The sequence below is a fragment of the Suncus etruscus genome, chromosome 7 (assembly GCF_024139225.1).
Source record: "Suncus etruscus isolate mSunEtr1 chromosome 7, mSunEtr1.pri.cur, whole genome shotgun sequence".
Lineage (NCBI taxonomy): Eukaryota > Metazoa > Chordata > Mammalia > Eulipotyphla > Soricidae > Suncus > Suncus etruscus.
Window position 1 is genome coordinate 14,988,200 of NC_064854.1, and position 22,080 is coordinate 15,010,279.

Here is a 22,080-nt window from a genome sequence, read left to right on the forward strand (position 1 = left end):
GCTTGCAGACAGTCCTCAGGGACCACGGGCTCAGTCAGGGACTTTCCTCTGGGCCTCTGTCTTAGAAGGCAACATTTATTTACATCTGTCTTTTGCTTCCACTGCCCCTTCTAGAATAAAAAAAAAATTACCTTTTTTTTTTTTTTTGCTAGGCTCAGGGATCATGGCTGGTGTTTTTGGGGGGCTAGGGAACCAGATGGGATGCTGGGGATTGAACCCAGCTCAGTCTCGTGTAAGGCAAGTGCTGTTGCTCTGGCCTGAAACTGTTATCATTCTTGATTCTCTGACTAAGTTAATCCTTTTCATGCCTTTGATTTTGGATTCGTCTATTATGTGTGAGAGGTAAACCAAGTAAGTGAGTGGCATGAGTGCTGTTTTTAGGTGGGTACGTCTTTAATGCAGGCAGCAAAGACTCACATGGCCAACAGTGAATAGATGGGTGTGAGTCTTATACTGTTCTGTCACTTGGCCTTCCTTTTGAATACACCCTTTGTTTGTATTTGAATACAGTTGGACCACTCCTGCCTGGTCTATCTGTGTCTGCATTCACTGTGGAAATACTTGTCTGGAAGGGAGTGGTTGTCCTCATTTCTGTCTAGGCTGCTTTTTGTGGTGTGGTCTTTATCTCTCCTCTTCCCTAGACTGTACTGTACCCTTGTGCTGGGCGGTGATATTCCAGCCCACAGTGCTCCAGGGTGCACTACCTCAGCAGAGGCAGGTTGGGCCCACAGGCTGGCTGTGACTATTGAGAGGAAGAAGTATCTTTGTGTCTTGGTCTTCTTGCCTTAGACTTTTCCCTGATCTTATATAAGCATTTTCTATGTTTTATCTAGAGAGGAAGCTCAGTGTGGTAGTTGTTGAATTTGGTCCCTAGGGAATTGTCCCTTCGTTCTGGCACACGCTTATTTTGTACTTAGTTACTGAAGTAATGAGGGTGGCAGAGGATGAGGCAGAAATGCCAGCCAGGCGGCATGTTCTGAAGGTTCAGATGATGAATGGACATTGGGTGGCTTTTCCAGACGGAACGTTAGGTGTGGTCCACTAGAAATGACAGTTACTGAACACACATTTGATTTACTTGGATCATTAAGTGGACTTGGGTTATGTTTTTTGTCTTTGTAGCTGTTGCCTTAGGATGTGCCAGCTGAGGAAGCCCTCAGGTGGGGCCTTGGAGGAGGGGGACAGGTCCCTTGAGCACAGCCCAGCACAGGAGGGCACTGGAGGAGGGGGATAGCTCCCCTGAGCATAGCCCAGCAGAAGCTGCCCTGGAGATCAACTCTTCACTCTCTTCCCCCATCTCTGCTGGCCCTGGCACTGGGGAACTCTGAGGCACCATCCTCCCAGCCATTGCTTAGTCCACTCCTGTCCTCTGCAGCAGGGAGGTAGAGTGAACATGTATCCAGCATGCTGGTGAGGCATAGGCAGAAATTGGGGGACACCTTGTTGCAGGACCTAGAGTTGTTCGTGTCTTCTGGAAAGTTTGTGTGGGTGGCTCCCAGGCCATCCTGCTGCAGTGGCACTTGAGGATGGTGGACACTGGACCGCCATCCACAGAGAGAACTGGCTCTGTGTATGCCCACTTGCCCTTCTATCTTTCAGATCACTTGGTGTGTGTCTGTCCTAGGGCTCATCCCTACAGTGGGGTCGGGTCGGGGAACCCTTTCAGAATGAACTTGGCCAAATGTTTCTGAATCCTTTTCAGATCTGTTTTCTCTACACACAACCCAGGTCTGAGTGTGTCCCTAGGCTCCCCTTGGTATGAGGTGACAAGGACCTTTCCACAAAGGTAGGCCCCCTGCATCTTCCTGGGCACAGTAAGGTGCAGACTAGCCAGGAGCAGTGTGGTCATATCCTTCCTTGTCTGGACCCTCTGCTTCTCAGGGAAAGGACACTGGGTTTGTTCCTAGGTTGTGGCTAGTGACCCTAAGACTGATGAACATGGGCCTGGAGAGATAGCACAGCAGCGTTTACCTTGCAAGCAGCTGATCCAGGACCAAAGGTGGTTGGTTCGAATCCCGGTGTCCCATATGGTCTCCCGTGCCTGCCAGGAGCTATTTCTGAGCAGACAGCCAGGAGTAACCCCTGAGCACCGCCGGGTGTGGCCGGCCCCCCCCCCCCCAAAAAAAAAGGCTGATGAACATTGTGATTTGCCAGTGATTAAGCCCCAAGTGCACCAGACACTGTGCTAGTGTTGCTCTGACTGTCACTGCACCCTGGAAGGCAAATGACAATGCTTTGTTCCTGTGACTTTGTCAGGAAGGCATTTTGATCCCCAGGGAATCTTCTCTCCCCCCAGCAGCAGATGTGTGGCGAGGATGAGGTCGAGTGCTCGGATAAAGATGAGCCTGACGTAGATGGAGACGTTTCCAGTGACTGCCCCACCATTCGGTCACCACTGACATCTCTGAAGAGCCACCAGGGAGTGGTCATAGCTGCTGACTGGCTGGTTGGGGGGAAGCAGGTGGTGACAGCCTCGTGGGACCGAAGTGCCAACCTGTATGATGTGGAGACGTCAGAACTGGTTCACTCGCTGACAGGTAGGGAGTGGGGCTCTGTGCTGCTGGTGGTGACTGTTGGGGTGTGGGCTGTTCTGGTTTCTCCTACAGGCCTCTCCCCAGGGCTCCACGCTCGTTTGTGAGTGTCCCAGGTCCCTCTCCCTGCCTTTCTGAGCAAGTGGTCCACACAGCCAGGTGTTGGAGGCAGGTTGGTGCATTTAGGGTAGCTCTACGGCAACTTCCCACCAATCTGGTCCTGCTGCCCTGGGTCCAGGTTCCAGTGCGGAAGGTTCTCCCTAGCCCATTCTCCCTGCTCTTCCTGCTGTGGAGAGATTTGCTTCTTTGTGTCAGACACTGAGCTCACTCCTGGCCCAGAAGTCTTCAGCACTGACTATTGGCTGCTCCTGCCCCTCCTTAGGGCCCCCCACTTAGTCCATCTCCAGTATCACCCATTGATCTCTGACTTAACCTGGTAGACTATAAGTACATTGAGTCTGCATGCAGAGCCATGAGCATAGCCACCCTCCCAGGTGCAGCCTCTGCCCAGAACCTGTTTTCTCCTTGAGTGCCTCTCCCAGGGCATCACTGGTAGGTTTTACTCAAGGCTGTGTTTGAGCATTTGTTCTGCAAAGGAACTGATGTGTTCATACAGCCCACAAAAGACTGTCAGGCCAGAAAGGGGTTCGACTCATTTTTCTTTCCTGCTCCCCTGATTGCACGTGTGCAGGAAGCCTTTGCCCACCACCTCCATTGCAGCTGTCACATCACGCCTGTCTGCCTCGATTGTGAAATTTCCCTTTGCCACGCCTTCAGGTGGATGATGTAGTATTCTGTCGTCTTTGTAGGCCATGACCAGGAGCTCACGCACTGCTGCACACACCCCACCCAGCGGCTTGTGGTGACCTCCTCCCGCGACACGACTTTCCGTCTCTGGGATTTCAGGGACCCTTCCATCCACTCCGTGAATGTCTTCCAGGGCCACACGGAGTGAGTGCTGCTGTTCCGAGGTCTCTTCGACTGTTCGCACCCGGGGGCTTGGGGGTTGATTCCAGCTGTCCTTGACGGTCAGTTCCCATGCCACGGCTCTCAGTGGCTACTCTCCTGCTCATGGAACTCAGTTTGGGGAGAGTAAGGAGGTGGGCGGGCGGGGGCTGTAGGGGCAGTGGGGAACGGGTCCAAGAAGACTCAGTCGCTACAGGGTAGGTGGCACTTGTGAGCCCTTGGCTGCACTGTCATGGCTGGTCTGCTTTGGGGTTTGATTGCCTGAAGAGTTTGCAGGAGACACACACACACCTCCTAGCACCTCCACCAGGTGGTCTTCCTGCCCCCAAGATGTGACTATTCCCATAGGACCTGACTCCCAACCAACCCCTCACAGTCATTTGACCCTCTCTCCAGCTGTCTCCCCTGGAGTTCCCCTCCAACCGTTGTTGGGAGAGACCATGCTATGAGGTGCTGGTGATCTTTGTGAATGAATGAGCTTGTGCCCAGGGAGTTTCCAGACCTGTACAGACTCCACAGCTGTGGAATGTAAAATAATAATCCACAAGTTGTGAGATCATCCTACACTATTTGTTTCTAACCCCTTAGGCAGATGGGTCTGAAGATGCAGGGTAGGGGTGAAGAAATAATCTACCAAGCCAGTCAGGAAAGGATAATGATGACACCTGTTGTTGCCTTTTGCCTCATGCTCTCTTCTCTGCCAACAAGCCAGTACTCCTCTTTATTGAAATCAATTCTCAAGGGGCCAGATAGATAGCATGGAGGTAAAGCATTTGCCTTGCATGCAGAAGGGTGGTGGTTCAAATCCCAGCATCCCTATGGTCCCCTGAGCCTGCTAGGACTAACTTCTGAGCATAGAGCCAGGATTAACCTCTGAGTGCGGCCGGGTGTGACCCCCCCCCCAAAAAAAAACAACCCAAAAACAAACAAAACAAACAAACAATTCTCAATATTAGGAGGGAGCAGGTCGAGAGAGAGGGAGAGGAAGAGAGGAGAGAGAGAACAAAAATACTATCGAGAGAGAGAAAAGATACCAGTAGGAAGGGAGGGAGGGAGAAAGAAAGAAGACAAAAATACTATCCAGTGGACTTTTACTTATCAAAGGAAGAGGTTTAGTGAAGGAGGACATTGGGGGAAACACTTTGTTTGGGGGCTGTTAGCTGGATATCATTTTACAGTGGAGTGCAGTCAACAGATCTGTAGGTGTTCAGGGTTTGATCTGAATAGTGAGACAGTCCAGAGGAGATGCAGAGTGTGTCAAGGTCCTTGTTAGCAAGGGCTCTGGCTCTGGCCATGCTCTGATGTTTCCTAGTGGCTCCGTCTCGAGGGTTGAGGGAGGGTAGCCACAGCCTTGGAGCTCAGTTCTTGATGTTTGTGCCTCAGGTCCAAGTCATTGAGTAAGTTGCATGTATCTAGGACCTCTGGCCCTTCTTGCGGCCTGAATTCATGGAGCTCATCCTGTTTGTGACCCTGTGGGGCTGGAAGCTGTGGAGGGCATGGTGTTAGACCTGCTTGGAGTGGGCCCTCTAGAGGGGTGACTGCTCCCACTGAAGGGCTGATTCCCAGTGTTCCGTGTAGTCAGAGTCCACAGGAGGGTGCTGTGGGCCTGGTTCCAGGCACTAGGGCTGCACCTTCCTGCTGGGCCTCCCAGACTGTGTCCAGGAGATCATTAGAAGTCATAGATGTCGACCCAGCAGCACAGTGAGCCTGCTGGGATCCTCTTTTTACAAATAGATTCATGTCTTGCCCATGTCCAAGCCCTGTGCTTGCCCCTGCAGACCCGTTCTAATGATCTTTTGGAGAGGGAAATGAACAGGAGGATGAGCTGAAGTCTGGCTGGAGTTCACCTTTCTGTTTGGTTGAATGGGGATAAGTATGTTGTCCTCGCTGAGCCCAGTACTAATGTTTCCTCTGCAGACCAGCTGCCTTTGAGAGTGGAGGGCCAAAGGGCGTCTGACTAGGATCTCTAGTCCTCTATATCCTAGTCTAGTATATGTCCTATGTCTAGTCTATGTCCTCTCTGTATCAGCAGACATATCCTCTCGTGCCCAGATCCCCCATAGACTGTGGCATTTACACCAGCTTCCTGACCACTCTGCTCTCTGAGGTGGGACGGACAGTTGAGTCATGGTAGTGTGGGCTGGACTGGGCAGGGAGCTAGCTGTGTGCCCATAGAGCATGGTTATCTACATGTTCTGCCTATAGAAGGCTGCACAAATAGGATTCTACTCTGTATGGAGTGTGGACAGAAGGCAAAACTTTGTGGATGACTCATAAGGGCAGGGCTTGTGGCTGAAAGTGTTTGACGTGAAGCGATACCTAGTGGCTTTGTCCTTGGAGTCTTCATCCCTTCTCTGTGTTGGCCCAAAACTCCCCCCACTGTCTTCCTCCTTCCTGTGCACCAGGTGGCACCTTCCACCGTTTCCGGGTCTTGCCAGGTCCTAGGCGTGCGCTAGGGTGGTAGGGTTGTCTTTTGGAGGCTAACGAACCTCATGTTCACTTTCTCCTGTCAGGTGCCTTTGGTGTTTTCTGAGCTTTAATATTTTATGCCAGCAATCCAGGCAAGGGTTTGTTGTATGGGAAGTGGTGGGCAAATGGGCTTTTCAGGGTGTGTAGTGTGCCAGGTAGTTCTCATGTTGGGAATGGCTATGGTGCGGGGCCGGGGCTCCTGATGACCAAGCCCGCCTGATTTGATCATTGGGGCTGTTTGTACGTTTGCTTTGTCTCAGGGACTATGGAGTGTCTGGGTTGTGTCCCTGCTTATAGAGCTGTGACTTGCCAGGGCATCATTCCCACTGATGGCACCTTCTCTCGTCTTACATTCATATGAGTATTCATGTGTCAGAGAAGTTTGAACTTTTCCAAGCTTTTGGGAATCAGCAGAGCCAATCTTTGCTCACCTGTGAGGGCTCTTAGTCTACCTTGCAGGGAAGAAGCATCCCACTTAGGATGTCCATTTCTGTTGTCAGAGTCCAAGGTTCAGTTCTGTCTACCAGTATCTGTTTCACTGACTTTCGTAGTGCAAAATGCAGTTGCATGGGTGTTAGACTCTGCCTGCTCTTGGACAGGCATTTCTCTGGGACTCGGGAGGACTTATGATCTTCCCCTTTATCTTTAACTGTCACCTTTTTTTTTTTTTTTTTTGGTTTTTGGGTCACACCCGGCAACTCTCAGTGGTCACTCCTGGCTCAGAAATGCTCAGAAATCACTCCTGGAAGACTCGGGATGATATGGGATGCCGGGATCCGAACTACCGTCTTCCTGCATGCAAGGCAAACGCTTACCTCCATGCTATCTCTCAGGTCCCCTTTAATGGTCATCTTTTTTTTGTTTGTTTGTTTGTTTTTGTTTTTGGGCCACACCCGTTTTGACGCTCAGGGGTTACTCCTGGCTATGCGCTCAGAAATCGCCCCTGGCTTGGGGGAACCATATGGGACACCGGGGGGATTGAACAGCGGTCCGTCCGCCTGCAAGGCAGTCACCTTACCTCTAGCGCCACCTTCCCAGCCCCAATGGTCATCTTTTTGCTCCTACCTATTGCCTTTGTGCTATGGTCAAGTTTGAAATGTAGCATAAACATAAAATGACTGGAGTATGAATCTGGCCAGTGGAGTCCTGGGTTCAGGGGTGATTTTTTGATACTTGATGGCCCCCATATGCCACCAATTATGAGCCCAAAACACATTGTAGAGGATAGGCGGTCACTGTGGTCACACACAGAGAGCTGCTGGGTGTGAGCTCTGTTGGAGACTTGGACCTTTCAAGTTCACACTGGACATATGAAGTCATCAGGATGGTTTTATCGAAGTGCCATCTGAAGTTATTTGAGTTCTTGGGAGCAACTCAAGGCACCACAATCAATAGGAGTCCCACTAAGTCCCACTAAGTCCTACTTTAGCAAAGTGTTTCCATAATAGTGGTTATTCCTGGATTCACAGGCATCACATGTCTTTTTTTTTTGTTTGTTTGTTTGTTGTTTGGGCCACCCCCGTTTGATGCTCAATGGTTACTCCTAGCTAAGCGTTCAGAAATTACCCCTGGCTTGGGGGGACCATATGGGATGCCGGGGGATCGAACCGTGGTCCTTCCATGGCTAGCGCTTGCAAGGTAGACACCTTACCTCTAGCGCCACCTCTCCGGCTCCTGGATGGTGCATGTCATGGAATCTCCACGTTAGCAATTTTTCTCAACCTCAAGCTGGAATAGAAGTGTGTTTAGGGGACGGAGAGATAGCATGGAGGTAAGGCATTTGCCTTGCTTGCAGAAGGATGATGGAAGCCTGCCAGGGACGATTTCTGAGTGTAGACTTAGAAGTGGCCCCTGAGCGCTGCCAGGTGTGACCCAAAAACCAAAAAGAACAACAAAAAACAGAAGTGTGTTTAGTCTTTCTGTTCTGCCCACTCTTCACCTACTTCCACATGGTGTTGGGGAGCCAGACAGTTGTCAGCCTTGCCCTGTCCTCTTTGTCTCATCAGCCCAGTGAGGTTGCACACCTAAGGCCATGGATTTCACTGCAAGGAAAGGGAAGACACATTAGTCAAGATTGTTTTTGAGAAGAACCCAGTGGGACTCAGCATGGCCCATCTGCATGGCCTGTGCACTGCTGACAGTACTCTCTTGAGTTTTTTTTGCTTTGTTTTATTTTTGGCCTATTCCCTGCAGTGCTCAGGGCTTACTCCTCGCTCTGTGTTCAGGAATCACTCCTGGCAGGCTTTGGGGAACCATATGGGATGTCAGAGATCAAATACTGCAGTGTTACTCCAATCTCATTTTTGTTTCTTTTGGCTCTAGCTGGCGATTCTTAGGGCTTTCTTGGCTCTGTGCCCTGGAATCACCCGTGGTGGTGCTTTGGGGATTGAACCTGAATCCCTCCCCCCTTTTTTGTTTTTGGCCACGCCTGGTGGCGCTCAGGGGTTACTCCTGGCTCTGTGCTTAGAAATCGCCCCTGCCGGGCCTGGAAAGATAGCACAGTGGCGTTTGCCTTGCAAGCAGCCGATCTAGGACCAAAGGTGGTTGGTTCGAATCCTGGTGTCCCATATGGTCCCCCATGCCTGCCAGGAGCTATTTCTGAGCAGACAGCCAGGAGTAACCCCTAAGCAACGGTGGGTGTGGCCCAAAAAAAAAAAATCGCCCCTGCCAGGCATGGGGGACCATATGGGATGCTGGGTTTCAAACCACCGTCCATTCTGGGTCGGCTGCTTGCAAGGCAAACACCCTACTGCTCTGCTGTCTCCCCGGCACCTAAGTTTCCCAAATTTAAGGCAAGTGCTTTACCCACTATACTGTCTCACCTGTCCTCAGACTGGCAGTTTTTGCAAGTGTGAATAGACTCCCTCACTGAAGAAATGTGACTAGAGCTCAGCATGGAGACAGTGCTGAGAATGCAGATATTTTTCTGGGATTGATTTAATGCTTCCCATAGGAATGTGACTTGATCCCACAAATGTTAATGTAGGCACCATAACGAAGCCAGAACACGTATCTATTAAAAACTGAGAAAATCCATGTGAATGTGCTTATTGCTAAGTATGCAAATATTTAGTATTGTACATTAGAGTCTTACAAAGTGAAGCATTGCGAATTATCAGGATAGTAAGAGTTTGCTTTTAAAGAAAATGCTTGGGAGTCTGAGTGATATAGTACAGCAGAATAGGCACTTGCCTTGCATGTGGGCAACCTGAGTTTGATCCATCTCCCCACTTGGTCTCCTGAATCACCTGGGGGTGATCCCTGAGCAGAGATACTTCATTCCCTTCCCCGGGAGTGCCCAGCGCTCTGACCACAGCCTCCTCCAGCTACTTGCAGGTGCATATGAGAGGTGAGCTGCCTCATTCTAAGATACGGCCAGGCCACCCACCCCCAGAGTCATTGCCCAGGCTGACAGGCTCCATCTCCGAGTACTCAGCCACTTTTGTCTCAGTGAGGGCCTATAGAGGTGTTTTCTGGTTGGCCTGTTCTTCACTCGCATCTTTAACCTCCATCTTGGGGAGGGGGAGACATCAGGGTGTCTTGAGTTGTGCTGCCCAATCCTATTTGTTCCTTTTTCCCAGCTGACCGATGCCCCTCCTCATGGACTGTGAGGAGGATGCGCATGGCCACTGGTAAGCCAGGACAGATGGTGGCGTCTGCAGAGCCAGGACATGCTGGGGGCATGGAGTTTTGAGTGCAGGCTTTGCAAAGGTTGCTCCTGAGCTGTCTCCTTCACCCCCCAGGGAGGCCTGCGTGCCCCAGCACAAGCACACACGGGGCGGGTTTGTGGGCTGCTTCCTGCAGAAGCTCTGGAGTGCTGCTACATTCCTGACGGCCCGCTGCCATGGTACCCCCATCAGAGAATGTTTTCTGAGCATGCAGTTCCAGCAGATTGTTATGCAGAAACAGTTTGGTGTCTCTCTGTGCCGGGGAGACAGCTGTTCGTCCTAATGAGGACTGCGCGCGCGGCAGTCTTGCCGGGATTGAGACCCACGGAGGGAGCGGAATGTTCCAGATCGGGCAGTGGTGTGCAGCGAGGAGGGCCGCGCTTGTCAGCTGGAAGCTCATGCTCGGCTGCTCCCCGCGACAAGATTAATGAGTTGGCGGAGTTTGCCGAGTTGCCGTTTTTCCAGTGAGTGCTCGTGGGCTGGCTTGTGGGCCCCTCCATGGCCTGCCCGCTACCCTTGCTCCTCCAGGACTGTCAGGAGCATGATTTATAGAAACCTGATATGGCTCAACACTTCAGGAAAACTGGAGTCTCCGTGATGGAAGCTTTTCCCACTCACTTAACTTAGCAGGGGATCTAACTCGGGGCCCTCCTGTGTGCCCCCTGGCTTGGGAATGGGAGTCTGCACACAGCAGTCCCACAGCTCTTCATTCCCGGTGGGATCTCATGGAAATCCTCATGGAGTTGAACTTGCTTTTTTCCTTGGAGTTTCAGAGTGTGGGTCTGGGTGGAACCGCTCTGGCTGCTTCAGCTAGAAAATGGATTCCTTGGGGCCGGAGTGGTGGTGCAAACGGTGAAGCATTTGCCTTGCATGCAGCTAACCTAGGATGGACTGCGGCTCAATCCACCTGTGTTCCATATGGTCCCCCAAGCCAGGAGTGATTTCTGAGTGCAAAGCCAGGAGTAAGCCCTGAGTGTCACTGGGTGTGGCCCAAAACTCTTTCCCTTTCCCACAAAAGAAAATGGATGCTTTGTTTTAGTGTTTTTTATTGTTGTTGTTGGTTTTTTTGTTTTGTTTTGTTTTTTTGTTTTTAGTGTTTGGTTTTAGGGCCACACCCTATGCTCAGGGGTCACTCCTGACTCTGTGCTCAGAAATCGCCCATGGCAGGCTCGGGACCATATGGGAGGTTGGGAATTAAACCACTGATGGTCCTGGGTCAGCCATGTGCTATCTCTCCAGCCCCCCCTTTTTAAGTTTCTAAGTGAAGTAAAAGCAGTGTGAAATTATGAGGATTCTGCGGCTGTGTCCAATCTTTCTGGAGATGTTTCCGAGGTGGCCTATGGCTTCTGGGAGGTAGCTCCCATTTAGGCCTAGTAGTCTGAGCCCTAGCTGGACCTTGATTTTTTTTTTTTTTTTTTTGTTCTCTTCTAATGGAAGAGGATTTTTGGATTGAGAAGACACTGGTGTGAGTATGTATTTGTCTTGGGGTCCCGGGTGACCACACCCCACCCCACCACTGTCTCTGCACCTGCCCCTCCCTGCCTGGCAGACACAAAGACTAAGGCTTTGATCTTGGGTCTGCTTCCTGCTTCCTTCCTGGGCCCACCTTTGAGTGCATCCTCCAGAACCCTGGGAGTGCCTCCAGGAGGCACTGCGTTTCAGTCCAGGCTGTCTACGTTTTGTTCTCTGACTGCCAGCTAGTAGCAAGCACTTTCTTTTCTTCTTTAAGTATTTGGGCCATATCCAATGATGCTCGGGCTTACTCCTGGCTCTGCTCTCAGGAATCACTCCTGGTGACACTTAGGAGTACTGGATATCAAACCTGGGTTGGCTGCATGAAGGCAAGTGCCGTCCCTGCTGTGTTACTACTCTTACATGCTCTTACAGTTGATGCCTTTCTTTAGTTATGCTTTTCTTTTCCTGGGGTAGAAGCTGTGAGTGGAATCACAGGGTCATGTGGTGGTTGTGTTTTTAAGTTCTTTTTTGTTTTTGTTTTTGGGCCACGTGTGTAGGCGCTCAGGAGTTACTCCTGGTTTGGCACTCAGAAATCGCTCGTTATAGGCTCGAGATGCCGGGGATCGAACCTGAGTCTGTCCTGGGTTGGCTGCAGGCAAGGCGGGCAAGGCAGACACCTTACCTCTGTGCTATCACTTCACCCCCGTCGTTTTATTTTGGGGGGGGGGGTCACACCCGGTGACTCTTACGTTACTCCTGGCTATGCACTCAGAAATTGCTCCTGGCTCAGGGGACCATATGGGATGCCGGGGGATCGAACCCAGGTCTGTCCTAGATTGGCTGTGTGCAGAGCAAACGCCGTACCGCTGTGCTATCGCTCTGGCCCCACACCCCTGTTTTTAAGTTCTTGATGTCTCCGTGCTGTTGTCCACAGAGGCAGAACTCTGATGTTCTCATGGCAGTAGTCAAGGGTCCTTTCACCGCCTCCCACATGAGTTGGCTGGAAGTTTTCTGACTGTTTTTGATTTAAAGCCTTATTTTCCTGGCACTGCTAAGTTAGCTATGCTTGTTGAGGTTATCTCCAACACTATAAGTACTGCAGAATACCAGTAGGTGTTTAGGGGCAATACCGAGTCACTGGGCTGGGCTCAGGTCCCTGGAAGTAGCCCTGAGCACTGTCTAGGAGCCCACCTCGTTCCCCTGCTTCCTGGTGATTGGAACTAGATCGACTTAGAAGCAGTGTGGCAATGTATAAGTTCTTACCTAATCATTATTTTGTGTTTTTGTGCTGGGGATTGAACCTTGGGCTTCACATGTTCAAGACAGGTGTTTTTCTCCAGTGTACTCAAAAAATAATCTTTGTTTTTGTTTTGGGCCACATTCTTTGGAGCTCAGGGCTTTCTCCTGTGCTCAGGGTACATACAGCTCCTGGCTGGGCTTGAAGGATGGGGGGGGGGGGGGGTTTGATAAAGATTGTACCTAAGTTAGCCACATTCAGGCCAGGCAAGCCACCTACCTGCAGTTCTGCCCCTCTGGCCCAGTGAAGTGACCCTAACAGTTTACACCTCATACAGAGTGATTTCTTTCTTTCTCCTTTCTTTCTTTCTTTCTTTCTTTCTTTCTTTCTTTCTTTCTTTCTTTCTTTCTTTCTTTCTTTCTTTCTTTCTTTCTTTCTTTCTTTCTTTCTTTCTTTCTTTCTTTCTTTCTTCCTTCCTTCCTTCCTTCCTTCCTTCCTTCCTTCCTTCCTTCCTTCCTTCCTTCCTTCCTTCCTTCCTTCCTTCCTTCCTTCCTTCCTTCCTTCCTTCCTTCCTTCCTTCCTTCCTTCCTTCCTTCCTTCCTTCCTTCCTTCCCTCCCTCCCTCCCTCCCTCCCTCCCTCCCTCCCTCCCTCCCTCCCTCCCTCCCTCCCTCCCTCCCTTTCTCTTTTCTTTTCTTTTCTTTTTTTTTGGTTTTTGGGCCACACCCGGCGTTGCTCAGGGTGTTACTCCTGGTTATTTGCTCAGAAATAGCTCCTGGCAGGCACAGGGGACCATATGGGACGTCGGGATTCGAACCAACCACCTTAGGTCCTGGATCGGCTGCTTGCAAGGCAAACGCCACTGTGCTATCTCTCCGGCCCCAACATACAGATTTCTTGATGTGCTGGTGAAAGTGTTTTTTTTTTTTTTTTTTGGCGGGGGGAGTCAGTACTGGGGCCCTATGGTATGAGGGGTTGGGCCTATCCCACTGTGGGCCCAGCCCCTCCTCTGCCCAGGGGAGAGTGTCTTACAAAGCCTTAGCTTTGTAGACTCACCGAGCTGGGCCCAACCTAGAACTGCTTCCTTCCTTCCTCTCGCTGACCCTGGGCTCTGGGGTTCTGTCCTCACTGCATTTCTCTGTCCTAGAGCCACACACAGTCAGTTTGTCACAAGCACAGCATGACCTTGCCTCTTGTGGCTTCACTGGTGTTTAGGCTCCACATTTTCTCTGTTGGACTGCTTCCTGGTCACGTAGGGAGTTTCCATTCATTGGTTCCTATGAATAATGCTTTGTGGACAGTTGGAGGAGGAAGAGGAGCTATTAGAAGTGAAGACAGGTGACACTCCCCTGCCTGTCAGCATCCCTTCGTGTGTTGGTCATGTTTGCCAGGCAGTGTGGACAGGACTTGGGTCTGTGTGCCAGATCTTACCCAGAGGCTATTGACCCCTTGCCCCTCCCTTGTAGCACAGTGACCTCTGCGGTGTTCACGGTGGCGGACAACGTGGTTTCAGGCAGCGATGACCGCACTGTGAAGGTCTGGGACTTGAAGAACATGAGGTCCCCCATTGCGACTATCCGGACAGACTCTGCCATCAACAGGTGAGGCATGCTGGGCCTTGACAGCATGGCCACAGGGTGAGCCATGGTGAGGCCCTGGGCATGGTGCTATTGTTTCATTGCTGTGCCATCGGGGAGGAGTGTGGCTATCCGGGAAGGCCAGCGTAGAGCTGCTTATGTTATGGTTCCCAGACGTCCTTACCATTGCAAATTCCCCCTCCCCCAGTTCACTCCCCCGTCTTCCTTGAAGGGAACAGCAGAAAGGGCCCCTGCTGGTACCCGAGTCTCCTGCCATCTCTCCTGAGATAGCCTTGGCTGAGTGATGGGATTGCCTCTCAGGGAAGCACTGCATCAAGGCACTGTCTGTGCTCCTGGTGGAAGAGCCTGAGGGGTGGCTCCAGGGGGCTCCTTTGGTCCAGCAGGCCTGGGCTCTCCTGCTGCTGATGTGTGGGCAGTGGGACAAGAACCCTGAGAAGCTGTTTCTCTGATGCCTGCTTTCTTTCTGCAGGATCAATGTCTGTGTTGGCCAGAAAATCATAGCCCTTCCACATGACAACCGGCAAGTGAGATTGTTCGACATGTCGGGTGTGCGGCTGGCGAGGCTGCCTCGCAGCAGTCGGCAGGTCAGTGCTGGCTGTATAGGTTCCAGATGCTCTGGGGCCTGGAGAGTCCGAAGGAATGGGTTGTGCTTGTTCTGTACTCCAACACAGTATGGGGGAGAGGTTAGCTACGTGTGTACTTGATGGCTGTGCAGCCATCAACCTGCTGCTGTATTGCTTCACACCTGGCATTTCTTCTGTCTCTTTGTTCAGAAATCGCTCCTGGCAGGCTCAGGACCCTAGGGAATGCCGGGAATCAAATCAACCATCTGTCTTGGGTCAGCCACGTGCAAGGCAAACACCCTACTGCTGTGTTATCTCTCTGGCCCTTAACACAAACATTCTTTCTCTCTCTCTCTCTCTCTCTCTCTCTCTCTCTCTATCTCTCTCTCTCTCTCTCTCTCTCTCTCTCTCTCTCTCTCTCTCTCTCTCTCCCCCTCTCTCCCCCTCCCTCTCCCTCCCCCCTCCCCCTGTTTCCCCCTGTTTCCCCCTGTTTCCCCCTGTTTCCCCCTCTCTCCCCCTCTCTCCCACTCTCTCTCTCCCTCTCACTCCCCCTCTCCCCCTCTCTCTCCATCTTCCTCTCCCTTTGCCTCTGCTTAGAGGTTGGTTATTCCTGTGTCTGTACTCAAGAATTATTCCTGGTAGCCCTGGAGGCAATTCTGGGGATTGAACCTGCTCAGCTGTATGCAAGGCATACATTGCTCCAGCTCCTGGTTTGTTTCAAATGAGTTGGTTTAATGCCATGGGATGCAGGAGAGAGGATAGAACAGTCAGCTTAAAAAGAACACACTTTGGCTCGATTTACTTATTGGGTTTATTGGCCTCAAATGTTAGAAATGGCTGAATGTAAACCAGAGAGAGGAAGACCTATTTTCTGATCTTTTTGTTTTGTTTCTGGGCTCCATCCAGTGGTGCTCAGGGGTTACTACTGACTGCATGCAGAAATTATTCCTAGTAGTGCTTTGGGGACTTATGGGGTGCTGGGGATCTAACCCCGGTCAGCCACTTGCAAAACAAGTGCTCTCCTTGTATACTATTGCACTGGTCCCCTGAAGTTCTTAAAAAAATTTGAACTTAACTTAAAGTTGAAAAGATGCCTCGTCACTGAACTTGAGTTTCAGTGTTCTTTTTCTCTTTGTTGTATTATTTTGTTTTTGATTTTGGGCCACGTCTGACAGTGCTTGGGACCTACTTCCAACTTGTGACTTGCTCCAGCAGTGTTCAGGGGACCATGCAGTTTATGGGAGTTGACCGGAGCCTCCCACTTACCAAACATGGAACCTTACTCAGAGTCTGCATCTGGCTCTGTGCTTGGGGTTTGCCTTCAGTGGTGTTTAGGGGCCATGCAGTGTTGGTGACTAAACCTGGGTTTTTACTGGGCAAAGCATGTATTTCAGCCAAAGGGCAATTTTTTTTTTCTTTGGTTTTGGGCCACACTCGGTGATGCTCGGGTTTCCTCGCTATGTGCTCAGAAATCGCTCCTGGCTTGGGGGACCATATGGGATGCCAGGGGATTGAACTGCGGTCCGTTCCAGGTAGCCGTGTGCAAGGCAAAATGCCCTATTGCTGCACCATCGCTCTGGCAAATTTTTTTGTGTTTGTTTTGGATCACAACTGGTGGTGCTTAGGGGTTACGTCTGGCTCTGTGCTCAGAAAACACTCCTGGTAGGCTCCAAAGACTATATAGGATGCCGGGGATCAAACCCAGGTTGGCAGCATGCAAGGCAAACATACCCTGTTTGTTGTGCTATTGCTTTGACCCCAAAGGGTAGTTTTTTTTTTTTTTATTTGGGCACAAATGTATTTTTCTCGCTCCTTTATTATGTACTAAGATGCTATTATGTCGCTAAGTGAATTTCATTCATAGCCTCCTGTATTCATGAAAATTGAGAGTATTTTTCTCTTTGTCTATAACCTAACTTGGTTTTCTTACAAATCCTAGAATGTTTGTGTTGTACACCCCTATTCTGATCACCCCTCTCCTCCCAACCTGCTCGTCTCCCGTTCACTCTGCCTCTGGTTCTAAACTTCTCTGGAATTCAGTGGTTCTGGGGGTGTAGTTGTTAATGTCGTAGTTTGGGTGACACTGACCCTGTCTGTGCTTGATCACAGGGCCACAGAAGAATGGTGTGCTGCTCGGCATGGAGTGAGGACCATCCTGTGTGCAATCTCTTCACCTGTGGCTTCGACAGACAGGCCATCGGTTGGAGCATCAATATCCCCGCACTGCTGCAAGAGAAATGAGGCCCATCCAGAGCTGGTGCTAGCCGTGCCCTAGGACAGTGCTGGCTTGCCTCCTTGTGAGGGTGTGGCCCAAGAGAGTGGTTGTCTGTTGTCACATTGTACCCAGCTTGCATGAAGTGTCCCGGGCAGCATTCGGTCCTCTTCCTTTTGTATTTGTATTGTGCTGGACTCTGGTCGGCAGCTGACACCCTTCAGGGGTTTCCTCACTCTGTGCTGTACATCCCAGGCATGTGACAGGGGACAGGAGGGCATTCCATGGTGAGCTCACTGTGAACCTGTGTGCTGCTGTCCTGGGATGGTGGCCGAGAGCAGGGAGGACCTGGGACTTGGATGGGGCTCAGAGCTCATGCGTGCTTTCGTGGGGTCTGGCCCAGATTCTCCATGTCAGTTTGCAAGATTCACCAGTGGGCGTTGGAAGGTTGAATTTGGAACCAAATTTCCTTTGCAAAGAAAATGTTTCTCCTTTCTCTAATAGAAAATCATTTCAGTCTCCTGAGGCCTCATGTGAACAAATTCTAAAATGTAATGATTCTAATCACTGATGTAAGATATTAAGCCAATTTAAAAGCACTTTAGTTGATAGCTGTGGCTTTAAACAGATTTCAGACGACTTCCCCATTGAATGTGACAACCTTTCTAAGAAGGCCCTGCTACCTGCAACAAGAACTTGTATTTATTTTCTACACCTTTGGTTGGTTTAGTTTTCAGTGGATTCATTCCTTTGGTGGTAGTTGAGAGCCAACAATGCAAATAAAAGAGAACTACCTCAAAACGAAATGTTTGGGAAACATGGGCCTGTCACGGTCGCCTCAGAGTGTGCTGACCGGGAGCAGATACCTGAACCCCCTACAGGGCCCGGAGGACAGTGCCCGCATGTTCAGACCAGGGATCTGCCTGAGCCAAGTTTGCAGGAATGAACAGCAGGAGGCATTTGTTCCAGTAGCTGGGATACCTTCAGTGCCAACCTCCCACTGCCAGTGTGAGCCTGTCCCCAGCCTTCTTGGGTCACTTTTACACCATGTTAGAAGTCCATGTTTCTTGTTGATAATGAGACATCTCAGCATACTGCCTTCATTTTTTTTTTTTTTGAATCACGTTGACTCTGTCCATTTGAAGTCCTCAGGGGAAGGCCAGCCCAACACTTACAGGAGTGTCCTCTGTGGGGCACTGCAGGGGCGTCAGGCAGCCTCCCCCATGATGGTCCTGCATGTCAGCTCTGGATCCTTCAGTGATTCTGAAATGATCCACACAGGCCTGGGGAAGGGGCCAGAAGTTCTCAATAATGACAGTATAGAGCTGGGTTTGCCCCCGCTCGCAGAACAGGTGTCTGGTCTCTGGAGTTGAAGCTCAAGGGTCCAGCTGATCTCTGAGTGCACTGTGGGATCTGGGTGGGATCCGTGTTCTCTCTCAGGGATCTGGGTGGGATCCCAGTGTGCACTCTTGGGGATCTAGTTGGGATCCCGGTGTTCTCTCCTTGGCATGTGAGGAAAAACTGCATGAATCCCCACGTCTGTGCTCTCGTTTTCTCTCAGTGTTTTTGGAATCATTGTTTTAACACTGAAACCGTCTCCACCATATGAGAAGGTGGAAGTTTGCAAGTGCTCACCAGGCAGGTGAGGCCAGCAGGAGGGGCCATGAGATACCCCTGTTCCTCCCAGGGTACTTACACAGGTTGTCTGCGCTGGGCCTGCCGCTGCTTGCTGCACATGTCCATGCGTGCCTGGGTGAGCCTCCATAGGCCCTTGGTGTAGCTGGTGCTGAGACGTGTCATTGCACTCCACTACTATTTGGGAGTGGTGCAGTCTTCTTGTGCTGAATGTGTCCAGAATTTCATAGAGCCCCGGAAGGAAAGTTAGTGGTCCCTGAAAATATGGACTGGCGAGAAAAGCCCCCACTTTCTCAACCACTGCACATCATTTGTAGAGTCACAGATTCTGTACATAGTTGGGCATTCGAAGAATCCTGTGTAAATTGTCCGTTGCTTAAATCTGTGAAAAACAAGTTCCTTTTGGCGGCAAGTATGCATTTATAAGTGTTATGTGGAAGCAAATGTTTTATTGTATCGTAGTTCTTAAGTGCTCAGTGTCTTCATTGCAATATGGAATTCATTAAAAATCCATGTTCTGTAGTGACTATTGTGGGAGTCTATTTAAACATTTTTTTAATTAAAAATTTTTTTAATTAAAAAGTTTGGGGGAATGTGTTTGGGGGATGACTTTGGAAGATGTCTTTGGGGGATGTGTCTGGGCCATACCTAGTGGTGTGTTTCCAACTATTTTCAACTGTGCTTGGTAGGCGACAATCACTCTAGGTAACTCTTGGGGGAAAATGACACAGTTGTCAGGGTTGGTGCATGCATAGCAGATGTCCTAGTCCCAACACTGTCTCTGGCCTAGAGAGAGATTTACTACTTTAGAATGTCATATTACATCTTTAACATTTTGCTTTGTTGAAACATAGTTGATGATTAACTACGCATCATAATGATATAAAATTGTAAAATTACCACATTCTCCACTTAAGATATTTTAATTTTTTTGGGAGGTGGCAACAGCTGGCACTGTGCAGGACTTACTCCTATCTCTGTGCTCAGAGATCACTCCTAGTAAGATTTGGGAGACCACATGGGATGATGGGATCAAACCTGGTCGGCTGTGTCCAAGGCAAGCACCCTTTCTCCTGTAATCTTGCTCTGGTTTGAGAAATTTTAATTTTAAACCTAAATGATCAAACATATCTGCTACAATAAAATGATCTATAGTTGTGCTTCTTCATTCCAGTACTACCACCTCAGAATTTTCTTTTTTTTGTCCCCCAATTCACAATACAGACCAGGCAAAGGGCCTGTGTTGAGGTGTATATGGGGTGTATTTACTGTACCTCCTCTTTCTACAGTCAGTGTAAAGAACAAAGCCTGTGGTAAGAATTGGGAGGCCTTATCTTTTTTTTTTTAATACATACATACATATATATATATATATATTTATATAAAATTCTTCACCAGTGCAACATTCTCATGACCAATATCCCAAGTGTCCTTCCTCCTCACCCCACACCGGTCTGTACTCTAGACAGGCTTTCTGTCTAACCTCAGAATTTTCTAGAGGAAGTAACTAGATAAGCATCTGTCACTTCCTCAGTTTCCCAGATGCTTGTTCTGTTGTAATGCTGTTAGCCATTTAATAGTCTACATAAAGATTGCACCTTTAGGGAGCTGGCCCCATCTTTTGTGCAGGAGTTCAGGGGTGCGGGAGTGCAGATCAGAGCAGGCAGTGGCTGCTTTCTCACTACTGTTTTCTCCCATGACCCAGCATGCAACTGCAGGCCTCCAGCAGTTAGACCTGTCTGTCTGCTGGGTGGGACAGGGGTGGCTAGGCCCTTCACCTGAGTTGGTCTCAGTGGAGACAAATGTGCCCGAAGGTGGGAATTCTCAATTGCTACATTCTTCTGAAAAGTGTTCCTTACATTTATAATTCTGTGTCCTTGTAGAAAGAATTAGGTCAGGGTCCATATAAGCATTTGTCAAAATGTCATATGTCTCCTTTATTCATAGCTGTCCTGTTTTCCCTTAGTAATTTAAAAGTTAAAAGAACTCTCCTTCAAATTGGGACTCCTCAGTTGCTTTGTGCAACATACACAGTAAATATTGGGGCAGGAGAGGGTAAAATTATTTTGTTAAAACACATTCAAGTTGGGTCTGGAGCTGAAATGCAGCAGGAAAAGTGCTTGTTTGCATCCCATATGGTCCCCCACATGCCTTCAAGAGTGATTCCTGAGTGCCAGGAGTAAGCCTGAGCAGAAGGAAAAAAAAAAAAACAAAAAACCCACATTGAAACCACTTTTGTTCAAGGAGGAATTCTCCGCTCAGCACTGTGTGGAGCCGGAGGTGCTTACTGGAGCTGCAGGACCTTGTGCAGTTGGTCTCAAGGCAGCTCTGCCTAGAAGAGCTTGAAACTAAAATCAAGTGAAGGTTGATAAAGGGCAGGAAAAGGCCTGGTAACAGGACTCCCCAAAGAGGGGAGAGAACAAAAGGAGAAAGGACGATGTGCTTGGAGCCTGGCTGGGCGGAAGTAAATAACCCTGTTGGAGCAGGGCCAGGAGAGCTGAGCAGGAGATTTCTCTGCAAACAGCTGCTGTGATGGGTACAATGGAAGGAAGATGGCTCCAGAACTGGGCATCCACACTGGGGACACCCTCCTCACACTTCATGCAATGCAAAGGAGCATTGCAAGCAATTGGGACTGCAGATGGTAGAGGCTAAGGCACTGGCCTCACATGTGTCTGACTCTAGTTTGATCCTCACCACCATATAGGTGCCCCTGAGTATTATTGGGGGCCATCCTGGGGACCTGAGCTCTGTTGGGATGGTCCAGGTGTCTCTTAACTTGGTAGGGCCCCAGGAGCTGTCTCCATGGAGCCAATTGCTTGGTTGGTGAAGAGTTGGCTGGGGGGCTCCCACCTCCTGAGCACTGATTGGGAGACACCCCCCTTCCCCAATTTTTTTTGTTTACCCCAAAATACACTGGCCATATTAGAAAAGATGGGCATGTGAAATCATTAAATTGATTTCACAGGACACCCTCAGAGTGAAGTCGTCATGAACTGCTGTTGTAACACAGAACCTACAAGGATGACAGCCACGATGTTAAACAGAACAGCATTCAGCATGTCTGAGCAGCATGATCTTTAATTAGGAATAAGGTGAAAGCTACTTTCTAGCTACTAGTATGGAAAAAGTTACCAAGCTATGTATAGACCACTGCTTCTCAATTATTTTTGTCATGCCCCTCTAGGAAGAAGAAAACATTTTTCGCGCCCCCCCCCACAACTATATATTATCTTTATTAAAAAAAAACCTTGAACCTGCAAAACAAAAATATATAAAATAATTTGAGCTGATTTTTTAATCAGAGGTGATGTCTGGATTCATGGCTACAATGAGCACGTTTTGCAATGCATAGCTTTTCGAAGTGAGGTTTGAAGCAGGACACAGCAACTCTCAGCTCCAGAGATATACAGAGACAAACACGGGGCTTAGCTTGTTATGACAGTGTTTGCCGAGGTCACACGCACCCCCCTTTACGGAGCCTCGTGCCCCACTATTTGAGAAGGACTGGTATAGACTATAGCACAGATTTATTATTGAACTTTGCACTCAATATTAGCAGTATTTCATAAGTGAAGCTGATAGTGTGCTTGCCTTCAGCATCTACTGGTGTGACTCAAAAGAGCTGCGGCATGAAAACTTAAAGGGTTTGAGTCTGAGCACCAGCTACTGAAGGGCTTTTCCATATACATGCACAAGGGGGCCTGGTGGTAGCATCAGCCCAAACACCACGTGTGAAGGCAGGTGG

At 49.6% G+C, this 22,080-nt stretch overlaps 1 protein-coding gene and 1 non-coding gene across 3 annotated transcripts in view; one reads left to right on the top strand and one right to left on the bottom strand.

Moving 5' to 3' along the window:
• Positions 1-18,859, top strand: part of WDR37 (WD repeat domain 37) — a 48,495-nt gene extending 29,636 nt beyond the window's left edge. The window contains exons 10-14 of one of the 2 annotated variants that reach the window (XM_049776243.1): positions 2,297-2,537; positions 3,341-3,482; positions 13,791-13,925; positions 14,392-14,506; positions 16,595-18,859. In XM_049776243.1, the coding sequence (XP_049632200.1) occupies positions 2,297-2,537; positions 3,341-3,482; positions 13,791-13,925; positions 14,392-14,506; positions 16,595-16,726 (765 nt within the window). In that variant the 3' untranslated portion in view covers positions 16,727-18,859. The remainder of the gene's footprint in view (positions 1-2,296; positions 2,538-3,340; positions 3,483-13,790; positions 13,926-14,391; positions 14,507-16,594) is intronic. The other variant, XM_049776244.1, reaches the window with a different exon arrangement.
• A 672-nt stretch (positions 18,860-19,531) lies between these two features.
• Positions 19,532-19,662, bottom strand: LOC126014770 (small nucleolar RNA SNORA51). The gene has a single exon (XR_007497767.1). It is a non-coding gene; the product is annotated as a small nucleolar RNA SNORA51 (small nucleolar RNA).
• Between the last annotated feature and the right edge of the window lie 2,418 nt (positions 19,663-22,080).